A 13,960-nucleotide genomic window follows, 5' to 3' on the forward strand; every position below is an offset into this window, starting at 1 on the left:
TCCCCAACCCTGAACACGACATACGCCCGGGGGGGGAAGCCCGGAGCCTTGGTACATGTGCCCCAAGTTGTAAGAGTGAGGTGAGTGTCTTCCTTGTCTCACCCGCTTCTCTCTTGTGGTTCCCCATGCCCTGGCTTCGAGCACAACAGCAGGGATCTGCATTGGTGCCGCTGCAAATGTGTAGTGTAGGCTAGGGATGGAAAAGTCTAATCAACTGTCTGATAAGCATTTGCTTATTGAATAGTCTTTTGACTAGTCGACTAGTCGATATCCGTCCCCTACCCCCCCTTTGCTGCCTCTATGAGAGAGAGCAGTGTTTCCCAAATAGTGCTGCGTGGAACCCCAGCGAGAACTCGGAACTCCCCCTGTTAAAGAGACAGTTTTTTTTTTTTTTGCTTGGCTGGGGTTCCTTGAAATTCTAAAGGGGTTCCTTGGCCAAAAAGAGTTGGAAAACACTGAGATAGAGGCAGCAAAAGGGGGGCGGAAGGGACACTTCAAAGTGGCATTTCAAAGGTGCAGCTGCTGCACACGCATGCCCCGAGCCATGTCGTTGAACCGATGCAAGTCCCCCAGCCTGTCATTGGTACAAATAGGTGCCAAGCTTTGTAGGTGGTCCGGAGTGGAGCACACCCAGCAAAAAATAAGGGGGTGCTTAGCACCCAACTGGCAGTCAAGCTCCCTTCCCCCAGCACGTCCCGCCCGCTGTGAGTGGGCTGGTCCGTGGCGTGGGGGAAGTGGAGGGAAAGAAAGCAGGGATAGGACCAGCACAGGGGAGGAAAGAGGTGTGGGGTTGGGGCTAGGGGAAGAGCCAGGGCAGAAAGAGGCAGATTTGGGGACTTGGAGACAAGAGGGAGAGGGGCTGAGGGCGGAGCAAGGGCAGGAAGAGGTGGGATGGAGCCTTGAGACAAGGGGTGGGGTGGAGGTGGGGCAAGGACAGGAAGAGGCTGGGCTTGGGGGAAGGGGTGGGGCTGGGGCGGAGAAAGGACCGGAAGAGGCTGGGCTTCGATGAAAGGGTGGGGTTGGGACGGAGCAAGGACAGGAAGAGGCTGGGCTTGGATGAAAGGGTGTGGTTGGGGCGGAGCAAGGACAGGAAGAGGCTGGGCTTAGGGGAAGGGGTAGGGCTGAGGGCGGAGCAAGGACAGGAAGAGGCTGGGCTTGGGGCAAGGGGTGGAGTCTGGCTGGAGGGCGGAGCAATAGCTGGAAAAGGCAGAGTGGGAACTTTGGAGAGGGGATGGGGGCAAAGCATGGGGTGGGGGTGGAGCACCCGTTGACTAGAAGAGCTCTGGACCTTTGTATCTTTCAGTTTTCCCAAGGCCAGGCCCACCCCACCACCTGACAGTGGTAAATAGAACACCCCCCTGTGTGGTTGGCTTTAGCAGGGGCACCAACTTCCCCTCTAGTTCAATGGGGGGTAGGGGGAGTAGGGGGAGGTGCTCAACCTCAGCCCAGGCCCTCCCCCCAATCTACTCCTTCCCCCCAAGCTCCCACCCTGCCTCTTCCTGCCCCTGCTCTGCTCCCACCCTTGCCCCCACCCTCCCGGAGCATCCGGAATGCAGCCAAACAGCTGTTCACAGTGTGCAGAAGGCAGGGGGAGGGAGGAAAGAAGTCGATGGGTGGGGCCACCGCTGGGAAAGAGGGGCAGGGGGCAGAGGGACAGGCGGGAGCTGTTTGCTAGTGGCTGTTGAGCACCCACTAATTTCTTCCCGTGGGTGCCCCAGCCCCGGGACACCCACAGTATCGGTGTCTATGAGCCTGAGGGCTGACCGGGTTGAGGCTTAGTTCCCTCACTTCCTTCTTAGTGTGGCTCGCCTTAGCCGCCTCTGTACTCAGGTGGCTAGCCCTAGCTGTTCTGTGGTCCCCCTGTAGTAAGATGAGAGCCTAAAACCTAAGCCCATGTAGCACAGGCCTGGCCTTAGGCCTGGCTAACAACAATGGACAAAGCACGGCTAATATAAAGCAAAGCTAAGCTGCGAGCAAGAGGCAGGCCCCTGCTCACCGAACTTGGCACGAACAGGGCTGAGCGTGCGAAACACTAATTAGTGATAGGCCCAGGTGTTGCACAGTCATTGGTCCTAGGTACCGACTGCAAAAGGGTCATTGGTACTGGGCATAACTTGAAAGCACCTGGCACCAAGCGCAGGGCAAGATCCCACTTCAAAGGCAGAGGTGCCTTTATAGACTAATCGAATAGTCGATGGATATTCCATCAACTATTCAATTAGTTAATTCATCTAAATGAATCTCTAGTCAGAGGATGGTCACCTGACAACGTCAGGAGTGATGTGTAACTTGTTGGTACCTAGTATCAGTGGGGTAGCCATGTTAGTCTGAATCTGCATAAACATCAAGGCTGTGTCTACACTGGCATCCCTTCTGGAAAAGGGATGCTAATGTAGCACGTTGGAATAGGCAAATCCGCGGGTTGATTTAAATATCCCCCACGGCATTTGCATTAACATGGCTGCCACTTTTTTCCGGCTTGGGGATAAGCCGGAGAAAAGCGCCAGTCTAGACGTGATTCTCCGAAAATTAAACCCTTTTCCAGAGGATCTTTTATTCCTACTTAAAGTAGGATGCCAGTGTAGCCACAGCCCAAGAAGTCCTGTGGAACCTTATAAACTAACAGATTTATTGGAGCATAAGCTTTCATGGGCAAAGACCCATTTGCCTCCGACTTGCATCTGTCGAAATGGGACTTTGCCCATGAAAGCTTATGCGCCAATAAATCTGTTAGGCTACATCTGCACTGGCATGATTTTCCGAAAATGCTTTTAACGGAAAACTTTTCCATTAAAAGCATTTTCGGAAAAGCACGTCTAGATTGGCAGGATTCTTTTCCAGAAAAGCACTTTTTCCGGAAAAGCGTCCGTGGCCAATGTAGATGCGCTTTTCCACAAAAAAGCCCCGATCGTCATTTTTGCAATCAGGGCTTTTTTGCGGAAAAGACTACTGGGCTGTCTACACTGGCCCTTTTCCGGAACAGTTTTTCTGGAAAAGGACTTTTGCCCGAACGGGAGCAGCATAGTTTTTCCGGAAAAACAATGACGATTTTACATTAGATCGTCATTGCTTTTCCGGAAAAAGAAGCGGCCAGTGTAGACAGCTGGCCACTTTTTCCGGAAAAGCGGCTGCTTTTCCGGAATAAGTGGCCCAGTATAGACACTGCCACTGTGTCTACACTGGCCACTTATTCTGGAAAAGCAGTCGCTTTTCTGGAATAACTTGCCAGCTGTCTACACTGGCCGCTTCTTTTTCCGGAAAAGCAATGACGATCTAATGTAAAATCATCATTGTTTTTCCGGAAAAACTATGCTGCTCCCGTTCGGGCAAAAGTCCTTTTCCGGAAAAACTGTTCCGGAAAAGGGCCAGTGTAGACAGCACAGTAGTCTTTTCCGCAAAAAAGCCCCGATCGCGAAAATGACGATCGGGGCTTTTTTGCGGAAAAGCGCGTCTACATTGGCCACGGACGCTTTTCCAGAAAAAGTGCTTTTCCGGAAAAGCATCCTGCCAATGTAGACGCTCTTTTCCGAAAATTCTTATAACGGAAAAACTGTTCCGTTTTAAGCATTTCCGGAAAAGGGTGCCAGTGTAAGACGTAGCCAGCCTGTGTGTCTGAAAACTGTAGGTACTGGGGGTACATTTTTTTTAAAGGGGGACTTTATTAAAAAAAAATAAGGTTGAGAAACACTGCTCTAGGCCATGTACATCTACTGAGCTGGGCATCCCACCTCTCAGCTGCTGTGTGGACATAGCCATGGAGTGGTGGGTGAAGGTAGGGCTGGAGGAGGCAAGCTCCCAGCCCCACACCTTCTGCCCAGGCCCAGCCCCCCACCACCACAGAGAGGTGGGGCTGTGTGTAGCACGGTTCTCCCTGACCCCAGAACACGGGGAAGACGGGGGTGCTGGGGGCAGCAACACTCTGCTCCCGTTCAGCCTACAGCAGGCATTCTAGGGGGCGGAGTCTGGGCGGAGCTAGGCTAGGGGTTCGGGAAGGCAATGCCTTCCCCTGCCTCTTATACCCGCCGCCCCTGGACATAGCCCAAGTGACCTGGGAAGAACCTGAGTAGGGGCCAACCGACCACAATACAGACCTCTCCCCCTCACCTTCCAATAACTAAGGGGCCAGGACTCCTTTACCCAACGAGGTTACCCTCTGGTAGTTCTCCTGCATGACGTCCCTGTAGAGGGCTCTCTGAGCGGGGCCCAGCAGCGCCCCCTGCCCCTGGGTGAAATACACAGCCACCTCCTCGAAGGTCACCCGCATCTGCAACAACAAGAGTCCCTCACCCAGTGCTTACGGCCCCAGCCACAATCCTGCTAGTCATGGGGGTGGGAGGGTCAGTGATTGATCTTCCGGAGTTTGATTGAGCGAGTCTAGCTAAGACTCACTCAATCAAACTCAGAGGGCTCCCCCACGGGCATCCAATACTCCTGCTCCTGCAAGGAGTAAGGGAAGCCCATGGGAATGTTTGCTCCCATCGGCCTCCTGTTGTGGGGATGCCACCAAACTTGGCTTAAGGTACTTCGACTTCAGCTAGCGGCATACCTTCAGCTGAGCTGCTGGGTAGACCTATCCTGATCTCTGGCAGTGCTATCCCAGCTAGGGGCCCAATTTTCAAAAGACAGTAAACGTTCATGCGAAGTTACAATCACTGATAACACCAAATATCCGTAGGAAAAGGTACCCAGGGGGGACAGATTTGGTTGGCCCAAACAAAAAGAGCTCAACAGTCATTGGAGGAACAGGGCTCAAATATTGATCTCCTAAAACCTAGCAGAGCACCCTGCGTGGGAGCTGCAGGCAATCTCATTTTCTCTCACTCAGTGCAGTTGTAATTATTTATACATGGTGCAACAGTTTCAACAGGAGAAACTGAGGAGACATACGCTGGAAAACCCCATAGCCTCAAAAACCAGGAGAGGGTTCCGAGCTGGGAATTACCAACCATTATCTTATAGCCATTCGTTCTTATGCCTTTCTCTGCTAGATTTGGGAAGCCGCCATTTTGCCTTTGTAAGTCAATCAATGACTCCAGGCACAATTTCTCCTCCAAAACTAAGGCAATCCAGTCTAAATCAAAACTTAAGACTGCAGCTATTGGTGACTTTTGGGGGGACTTGATATTATCTGACAATGGAGAGAACAAATTATGAAAGTAGACGAGGATTTTTTTGTTTCAGCTGATTAGAAAGGGTGATGACAAAATATTTTTTCCTTTAATAGTAGGTATTTAAAGAAACAAGTAAGCAACATATAATATACTAATCTGTAAAGAGAAAAACAGAACAAATGTTGAAGTGATTTTACATCGAAATCTGGCAAATCAGAAAAAAACTACATCTGAGGAGTTATAGAGCAATATCTTAGTAATAAAGAGAAAAAAGGGTATACTACAGGCTGAACCTCTCTAGTCCAGCACTCTCTGGTCTGGCAACATCTGTGGTCCAGCATGATTTTAGTGAGCCCGGTGTCCACTTACGATCGGTGTGGCCACATTTCCCGCGGTCACATAGGCTATGTCTAGACTGGCATGATTTTCCGCAAATGCTTTTAATGGAAAAGTTTTTCCGTTAAAAGCATTTGCAGAAAAGAGCGTCTACATTGACACGGACACTTTTCCACAAAAGCACTTTTTGCCAATCTAGACACGGTTTTGCGCAAGAAAGCCCCGATCGCCATTTTCACAATCGGGGCTTTTTTGCACAAAACAATACCTCATTGTCTACACTGGCCCTCTTGCGCAAAAGCATTTGCGCAAGAGGGCTTTTGCCTGAACGGGAGCAGCATAGTATTTCTGCAGGAACACTGACAATCTTACATGAGATCGTCAGTGTTCTTGTGGAAATTCAAGCGGCCAGTGTAGACAGCTGGCCAGTTTTTCCGCAAAAGCAGCTGCTTTTGTGGAAAAACTTGCCAGTCTAGACGCAGCCATAAAGTTTGTTTACAGCCCTCAGTCCTGGTTTTTGAGTGTGATCTAGCTCTAACATAACCCTAAATGTCTTCTAAGAGGCCAATAAACAGCAGCAGTGTTGGTGATGCTGTTAGACAATACTGTCCTCCCAAAATCTGGTAAATTCTGTGCTTCGGCTGCGGTCAAGTCCCAAAGGTGAGGGACGAGAGAGGTTCAACCTGTAGTGGAGATGGTATTGTTACATTTATACGCCAGCTGGGCCAGATTTGATTTTTTTTTAAATCGCGTCAGTGATGAGCTCAATGTTCATTTTTTAAGAATTTAGTTTCAATTTGTTTTGGTTTAAATGTTCCCGGTTGTGGGACACCGTGGGGCGGGTCAGCCAATAATTAGTCAATGACCACAGACATTGAGATTCAAAAAGGTCAAAGCTTTCTAAACGTTACGCACGGTCCCCACATGCCACAATATACCGAGTAAGAATCCTCACATCACACGCTGGGACTTTCTCAAGCCCGAGTTCCCTACTCGGCCTCAATTGGATTATTTTCAATGGAAATAAGTATGTGTCCCCTTTGTCTCGGTGCGGTAGAAATGACTTTTACCCCACATTAAGGGATTAAAAGTCTCATCCGGACCAGTCTAGTGATACAGAAGAGAAAGGAAAATTCAGCAGATGGGGCTCAGCCTGAGACACCCAAAGTCTGGTCTTCAGCCTGCCAGGCCCAGGGCACCAGGACCCGGAGCTGGGAGGGTCCCACACTGGCTGCTCGTTAGACCAGGCTCCTGGCCCGGCTCAGAACAGCCTGTCTCGGGGGGGAGCAAACAGGGCTCAGCAGCAGCTCGGGGGAAGGGGGGATTGGCCTGGCTCAGGGATCGGTGTCGGGGTCACAGTTTCGGATGAACAACCCTCCTCCCCCAAGCCTCCTTTCCTGCATCTCAGGATCATTTCCCCTGCCAACCCAGCCACAGAGACACACCAGCGACCGCCCCCTGGCCCGCCCGCAGCTCTGCTCCCTCCCGCCCGGCGCCTGCCCAGCCAGGGAGCCGCTGCCCGGGGCCACATCCCTCCCCGGCCTTTGGCCTCGGGGCTCCCTGGCACCTGCAGGCTCCAGCTTGGGCGGGCAGAGCCCGGGGCTGCCTAGGGGCGCACTCCAGCCGCCGCAGAACTGGCCCCCGGCCCCCCGGCCCCGCTGGGCAGCAGCGGCTCCGCCCGGGCTCCTGGCGCGCAAGGGAGGAGCTGACCCAGGAACCAAACAGCGGTGCAGCCTCCTGCCGCCTGGCCCGGCTAAGGGCACCCGCCTCCTCTGCCCTAGGAGCAGGCTGGGAGAGAGGGGGGCTGGATTCACCCAGCCGTTCTTGGAGGAGGTGCCCATCACTTCCCTGTAGTAGCTCTGGGTTGTACCATCTGTAAGGCCTGGGGTTGGGAAAATAATGCCTCACAGATGATTCCGTGAAAGGGTATTTTTATCTGTGATTCAAGACAAAGGACTCTGGGAGTCTGAGAAACTAAATTCTACTTTATTCTTTCAAAGCAAGAATTAAAAGCAGAAATCTCCCCACTTTGTACCGAGCCCAGCTCCACCCAGAGAATTTCAGCCCCAGGCTACCCCGGTGCTACGGCTCCCACAGGCGTCAGCAGTACAGCCGTGTGCCAAAAAATGCAGGGGATCCATTGGAGATGCTGGGATTTAGCCACAGAGAAGCGAACACTGAGAGCCGGAATGCCAGGGAGCTCGGGTTCACAGGAGCCAGGGAACATCTCTGCTCCTGGCTGAAGGTTTTATCCCCTGGGGGTGCCCTTGACAAGCATGGGGGGAGGGTGGCAGAGAAATTCTCTGTCACCCCAACAAAGGACACTATGGAGACGTGACCACCTTGGTTCACATACTTTTTATTGCCCACCTGTGCCGGAAATGGACTTCTGCCAGCTTCATGGCCGGGGTCTGTTGAGTTCCTTAGTTTCCTTCTTGGCTTTGCGGCGCCTCATTCATCTGGGAATCACGGGTGTGCCTGCGAGCCTACAGAAGAGAAGAGTGAGGGGGGATTTGACAGCAGCCTGCAACTTCCAAAGAGGATGGAGAGAGGCTGTTCTCAGTGGTGGCAGAGGGCAGAACAGAGGAGCAATGGTCTCAAGTTACAGTGGAGGAGGTCTAGGTTGGACATTAGGAAAAACTATTATCCTAGGAAAGTGGGGAAGCGCTGGGATGGGTTCCCTAGGGAGGAGGTGGAATCTCCATCCCTAGAAGTTTTTACATCCCGGCTTGACCAAGCCCTGGCTGGGATGATTGAGTTGGGGTTGATCCTGCTTTGGGCAGGGGGCTGGACTTGATGACTCCTGGGGTCTCTTCCAGCCCTGGGACTCTAAGCAGTGTCATTTGTAGCCAAAGCTCCAGGGACGGCTTCCCCCAGTGATCACAGGGTAGCTCCAGGGTAGCAAGTGTACAGTTCTCAGCCTCAGTGGCCTGGCTCGGCAGAGACGACCCAGCCGTTTATCTCCCGCGCTCTCCTTCTCCCGACTCCTGTATCTCACATCACTGCAGGGACCAGGCAGGACCTTCTGTCCCCGTTGCGATGTCTGCCTCTTGGCCTGCGATGCCCACGCTGGGGGTGTAAAAAGGTGTTTAAAAAAGGGAACGGTGTAACCGCTAAAGAAGTTGGTGGTTCCACGCGCTGCGGGCTCTGTAGTACAAAATGCTGCAGACCTGAGGGTCTGCTCAGGGTACAAGGTGCAGAGCCTGCCACGAAGCCTCCATGGAGCAAGGCCACCAGCCCCTGACAGCCCTGCTCCCAGGAAAGAGGCGTTGCTGCCGCTGGGCCCACTCCCAGGGTGGAGGCTTCACTGTGGGCCACCAGCCCCTGCCAGCCCCACTGGGAGCAACAGCATGTAACATGCGACAGGGGGGCTGGGCTGGGCCCGCCTTAGGTGGGAAACCGCTCCAGCCTCTACCAGCTAACCAGAACAGGTACGCCTCACCCATTAAGGGTAAGGTACCAGTTAGCCTTTTACATCCCTATCTCACACGGGCCCCGTCGGTATTTGTTCTGCTGCTGTTGTATAATAATCAGGAAAGAATTCTAAAATATCATGGAAACGTGTCAGACCATGGTCCCCATAACACAGGAGAGCATGCTAGCCAGCGGCCAGTCGTCTTGTGAAGTACCCTATTAGGACAGCCCTGCAAATCCACGGGTATCCACTTTGTATCCACCCCCAGAGATGTGAATCCGGATATCCGTGGCTCGTTTTTGCAGATACCAAGTTTGTATCTAGAACCCTGCAAATGTGAGGCTATCCACGTTATAGCCGCGGCTCATTTTTGTAGATACCAATTTTGTATCTAGAACTCTGCAAATGTGAGAATATCCACGGCTCATTTTTGCTGATACCAAGTTTGTATCTAGAACCCTGCAAACGTGAGGATATCCACGGCTCGTTTTTGCTGATACCAAGTTTGTATCTAGAACCCTGCAAATCTGAGGATATCCACTTTGTAACCATGGCTTATTTTTGTGGATACAATTTTGTATCTAGAACCCTGCACATGCGAGGATATCCACGGGTCATTTTTGCTGATACCAATTTTGTATCTAGAACCCTGCAAATCTGAGGATATCCACTTTGTAACCATGACTCATTTTTGTGGATACCAATTTTGTATCTAGAACCCTGCAAATGTGAGGATATCCACTTTATAGCCGCGGCTCATTTTTGTGGATACCAATTTTGTATCTAGAACCCTGCAAATGTGAGGATATCCACGGCTCGTTTTTGCTGATACCAAGTTTGTATCTAGAACCCTGCAAATGTGAGGATATCCACGGCTCATTTTTGTGGATACAAATTTTCTATCTAGAACCCTGCAAATCTGAGGATATCCACTTTGTAACCATGGCTCATTTTTGTGGATACAATTTTGTATCTAGAACCCTGCAAATGTGAGGATATCCACTTTATAGCCGCGGCTCATTTTTGTGGATACCAAATTTGTTTCTAGAACCCTGCAAATGTGAGGATATCCACGGCTCGTTTTTGCTGATACCAATTTTGTATCTAGAACCCTGCAAACGTGAGGATATCCACGGCTCGTTTTTGCTGATACCAAGTTTGTATCTAGAACCCTGCAAATGTGAGGATATCCACGGCTCATTTTTGTGGATACAAATTTTCTATCTAGAACCCTGCAAATCTGAGGATATCCACTTTGTAACCATGGCTCATTTTTGTGGATACAATTTTGTATCTAGAACCCTGCACATGTGAGGATATCCACGGGTCATTTTTGCTGATACCAATTTTGTATCTAGAACCCTGCAAATCTGAGGATATCCACTTTGTAACCATGGCTCATTTTTGTGGATACCAATTTTGTATCTAGAACCCTGCAAATGTGAGGATATCCACGGCTCATTTTTGCTGATACAAATTTTGTATCTAGAACCCTGCAAACCATGAGGATATCCACTTTGTAACCACGGCTCATTTTTGTGGATACAAATGTTGTATCTAGAACCCTGCAAATGTGAGGATATCCACTTTATAGCCGCGGCTCATTTTTGTGGATATCAATTTTGTATCTAGAACCCTGCAAATGTGAGAATATCCACGGCTCATTTTTGCTGATACCAATTTTGTATCTAGAACCCTGCAAACCTGAGGATATCCACTTTGTAACCATGGCTCATTTTTGTGGATACCAATTTTGTATCTAGAACCCTGCAAATGTGAGGATATTCACATTTTAACCGCGGCTCATTTTTGCAGATGCAGATACCAATTTGGTATCCGTGCAGGGCTCTGCCAATACATTGGGCACTATGTCCTGAAAAACAAAACTAATACACTATTAAGTGACCAAATGGCCTTCAGCAAATAGAGAACAACCCCTAATAAATGGTGATTTATTAGAGGCTTTCAGGACCATATAAAGTGACAATCTATAGCTTGGTCAAGATGATTCCATCTCAGGAGAACAGATTTACCCAGGCTCTCTACTGATCTCTCTACACCTGCCCTGTTCAGAGCCCTCTGACACAGTCACATCCATTACAAAAGGTTTAACGTCACCTGCATGAAAGGTGAAAAGCCAAATTGCCGTCTGCAAATTGGCAGGAAAGAGGCCAGAACCTACTTCACCAATACTTGTCCATTGAGATTTAAGCTCAGAACGATCACACAATATTGGGAATAGGTTTGAATTCCTCCTCCAGGCCTGGGACATTTAAATCTACAGCCTTGATGAGTCTGGCTTAGCATGAATGAAATCAAAGATAGGTACAGGGGGAATGGATTCATTTTTTAAAGAAATTACGTCCAGTCCTAGTGATGGAATTGACAGAACTTCTCTTGTGTGGAGTCTCGAATGACAATTCCACTTGAAACATTTTCCATGTTAAACATATTTAAGAGGTCTATTCCCTGTATGGACGTGCTGATGCCTGATACAAACAGAAGCAACTCCCGACATTCAAGGTTTCTCTCCTGTGTGCATTCTCTGATGTCGAACATGGGTTGATCTCCGGCTGAAACTTTTCCCACAGTGGAGACATTTATAAGGTTTCTCTCCTGTATGGATCTTGTGATGTTTAATACGGGCGGAGTTGTCAACAAACCTTTTCCCACAGTCCAGACACTTGTACGGTCTCTCTCCTGTGTGAGTTCTTTGATGTGAAATCAGATTGGAGCTCCAGCTGAATCTTTTCCCACACTCCAGGCATGTATAGGGTTTCTCTCCTGTGTGCGTTCTCTGATGGGAAATAAGGTAGGAGCTTTGGTTGAAGCTTTTCCCACAGTCCAGGCACTTATAGGGTTTATCTCCCATGTGGGTTTTCTTGTGCCTCGTTAGATGTGCGCTCCGATTGAATCGTCTTCCGCAGTCGAGGCATTTATAAGGTTTCTCCCCCGTGTGGAGTCTCTGATGTGAAATAAGGGCTGAACTGTCACTAAACCCTTTCCCACAATCCAAGCATTTGTAGGGTTTCTCTCCCGTGTGCTCCATCTGATGTCTGACAAGCTGCATGTTCCAATCAAAACCTTCCCCACAGAGCAGGCATTTATAGGGTTTTTCCCCCATGTGGCTACTCTGATGGGAAATAAGATCTGAGCTCAGAACAAAGCTTTTCCCACAGTCCAGGCATTTATAGGGTTTTTCACCTGTGTGGGTTCTCTCGTGCCTGATAAGATGTGAGCTCTGAATGAAACCTTTCCCACAGTTCATGCATTTATAGGGTTGCTCGCCCGTGTGGGTTCTCTCGTGCCTAACAAGGTGGGAGCCCTGATTAAAACCTTTGCCACAGTCCAGGCATTTATAGGGTTTCTCCCCCGTGTGGATCCTCTGATGGGAAATAAGGTTTGCAGTCTGATTGAAACCTTTCCCACAGACAAGACACTTATAAGGTTTCTCTCCTGTGTGGATCCTCTGATGGGAAATCAGGTGTGATCTCCGAATGAAGGTTTTCCCACACTCAGTGCATGTGTTTTTTCTCTCTTCTGAGGCGATTCTCTGCTGATCTGTGATTTCCTTGAAGTCCTCACACTCTCCACCAGCATTTATGGGTTCACATGTTTTCTTCCCTAGGTTATAACCCAGCGGCCTCTCTAAGCTGGGTTGATTTCCGCAGGTTTTTCCTGGTTTATGATTCTCATCAAAATTCCCATCAGATCTTCCCAGGACCGTTCCTTGGAAGTCCTCACAACTTTCCAGATGGGGAGTCTCTTCCTCATCCTCATCCTCATTCACCATCCCAGCACCCTCTGGAATACAGACAGAGAATCCAGGCAGGATTTGTGCCCCATGCCGGGGAGAAAGGAACAAAAGGGGACTGGTTAAGAGGGGATATACAACACAGCAGCTAGGGAGAATGGGAAAGAGAACATTTGCTAACCCTTCTGTGATTTTCCCTTCTCTGAAGTGGGTTCCTCATACACTAGGTTCCATTACACCTAGATCTTCCCCCTCATAGGACAAGAAGCAATGGGCTTAAACTGCAGCAGGGAAGGTTTAGGTTGGACATTAGGAAAAACTTCCTAACTGTCCAGGTGGTTAAACAGTGGAATAAGTTGCCTAGAGAGGTTGTGGAATCTCCATCTCTGGAGACATGTAAGAGCAGGTTAGACAGACGTCTACCAGGAATGGTCTAGATGGTGCTTGGTCCTGCCATGAGGGCAGGGGACTGGACTCGATGACCTCTCGAGGTCCCTTCCAGTTCTAATGTTCTATGATTCTATGATCTTCCCAACATGCACTCCCCTCATTCTTTTAAACCCTCTCTCGGGCTGTAGCTTCACCGTATACTGCACCAGATACCATCATAACACTACAGGGTGAAGCTCAGAACAGAGGAGTTAAAAATATATATGAAAATATAATGGAACCTCCATGCTTGGAAGAAATAACCCGGGTGTAACAGACAATGTCAAGATTGAGGGACCCACAAAGGAGAAAGTGGAATCTAACACCACCCCCCCTTCCAAAAATGCAGGGGGAAGTAAAACCAGGGAGAGCAACTCCTGCCAGATCCCAGTCAACATCACTGGGTGACATCTGCCCCATGAATGGAGCCAGTCCCCAGAAGGGAGGGGAAGAGCCATTAACGAATACAGACAAGATCATGCAATGCTTCTGCCCCCTCAAAGGGTGCAGGGATGGAGCTGAATTAGCATCTCCTTTGGCTGGGAGAGTGGAGGTCAAAGTCTGTCTTAAATGGGCTGCGGGGGTGAAATCCATGGGTCGGTCGGCATAGTCAGTGCTTTTTTTGTGATGGTACTGCCCATACACAGTACCGGCACCTCCAGATGCAATACCGGCGCCTCCAGTCAGAGCTCAACAACTTTTCCCTTGGAGTACCGGCACCCTTTTTTTTTTTTTTTTTTACAAAAAAAGCACTGGGAACAGGAGTTGGGAGGTGCAGTTCCTGAGCAGTGATACAGGAGCTTGATGGAAGAACTGGTGGTAGATGAATGAACTAGTATCTAACAAGCGCAGTGTGGCTATGGCAGCAAGAACTGTGGCTCACATGAGCCACCTGTGTACATTCCTGCCCTATCC

General features: G+C 49.8%; 1 protein-coding gene across 1 annotated transcript in view; it reads right to left on the minus strand.

Annotated features, from left to right (window-relative positions):
* Positions 1 to 5,854: 5,854 nt before the first annotated feature.
* LOC102463376 (uncharacterized) overlaps positions 5,855 to 13,960 on the minus strand; it is a 48,613-nt gene continuing 40,507 nt past the window's right edge. The window contains exon 14 of the mRNA XM_075913383.1: positions 5,855 to 12,666. Coding sequence (XP_075769498.1) covers positions 11,381 to 12,666 — 1,286 coding nt within the window. The 3' untranslated portion in view covers positions 5,855 to 11,380. The remainder of the gene's footprint in view (positions 12,667 to 13,960) is intronic.

This window comes from Pelodiscus sinensis, chromosome 32, assembly GCF_049634645.1.
Source record: "Pelodiscus sinensis isolate JC-2024 chromosome 32, ASM4963464v1, whole genome shotgun sequence".
NCBI classification, from domain to species: Eukaryota; Metazoa; Chordata; order Testudines; family Trionychidae; genus Pelodiscus; species Pelodiscus sinensis.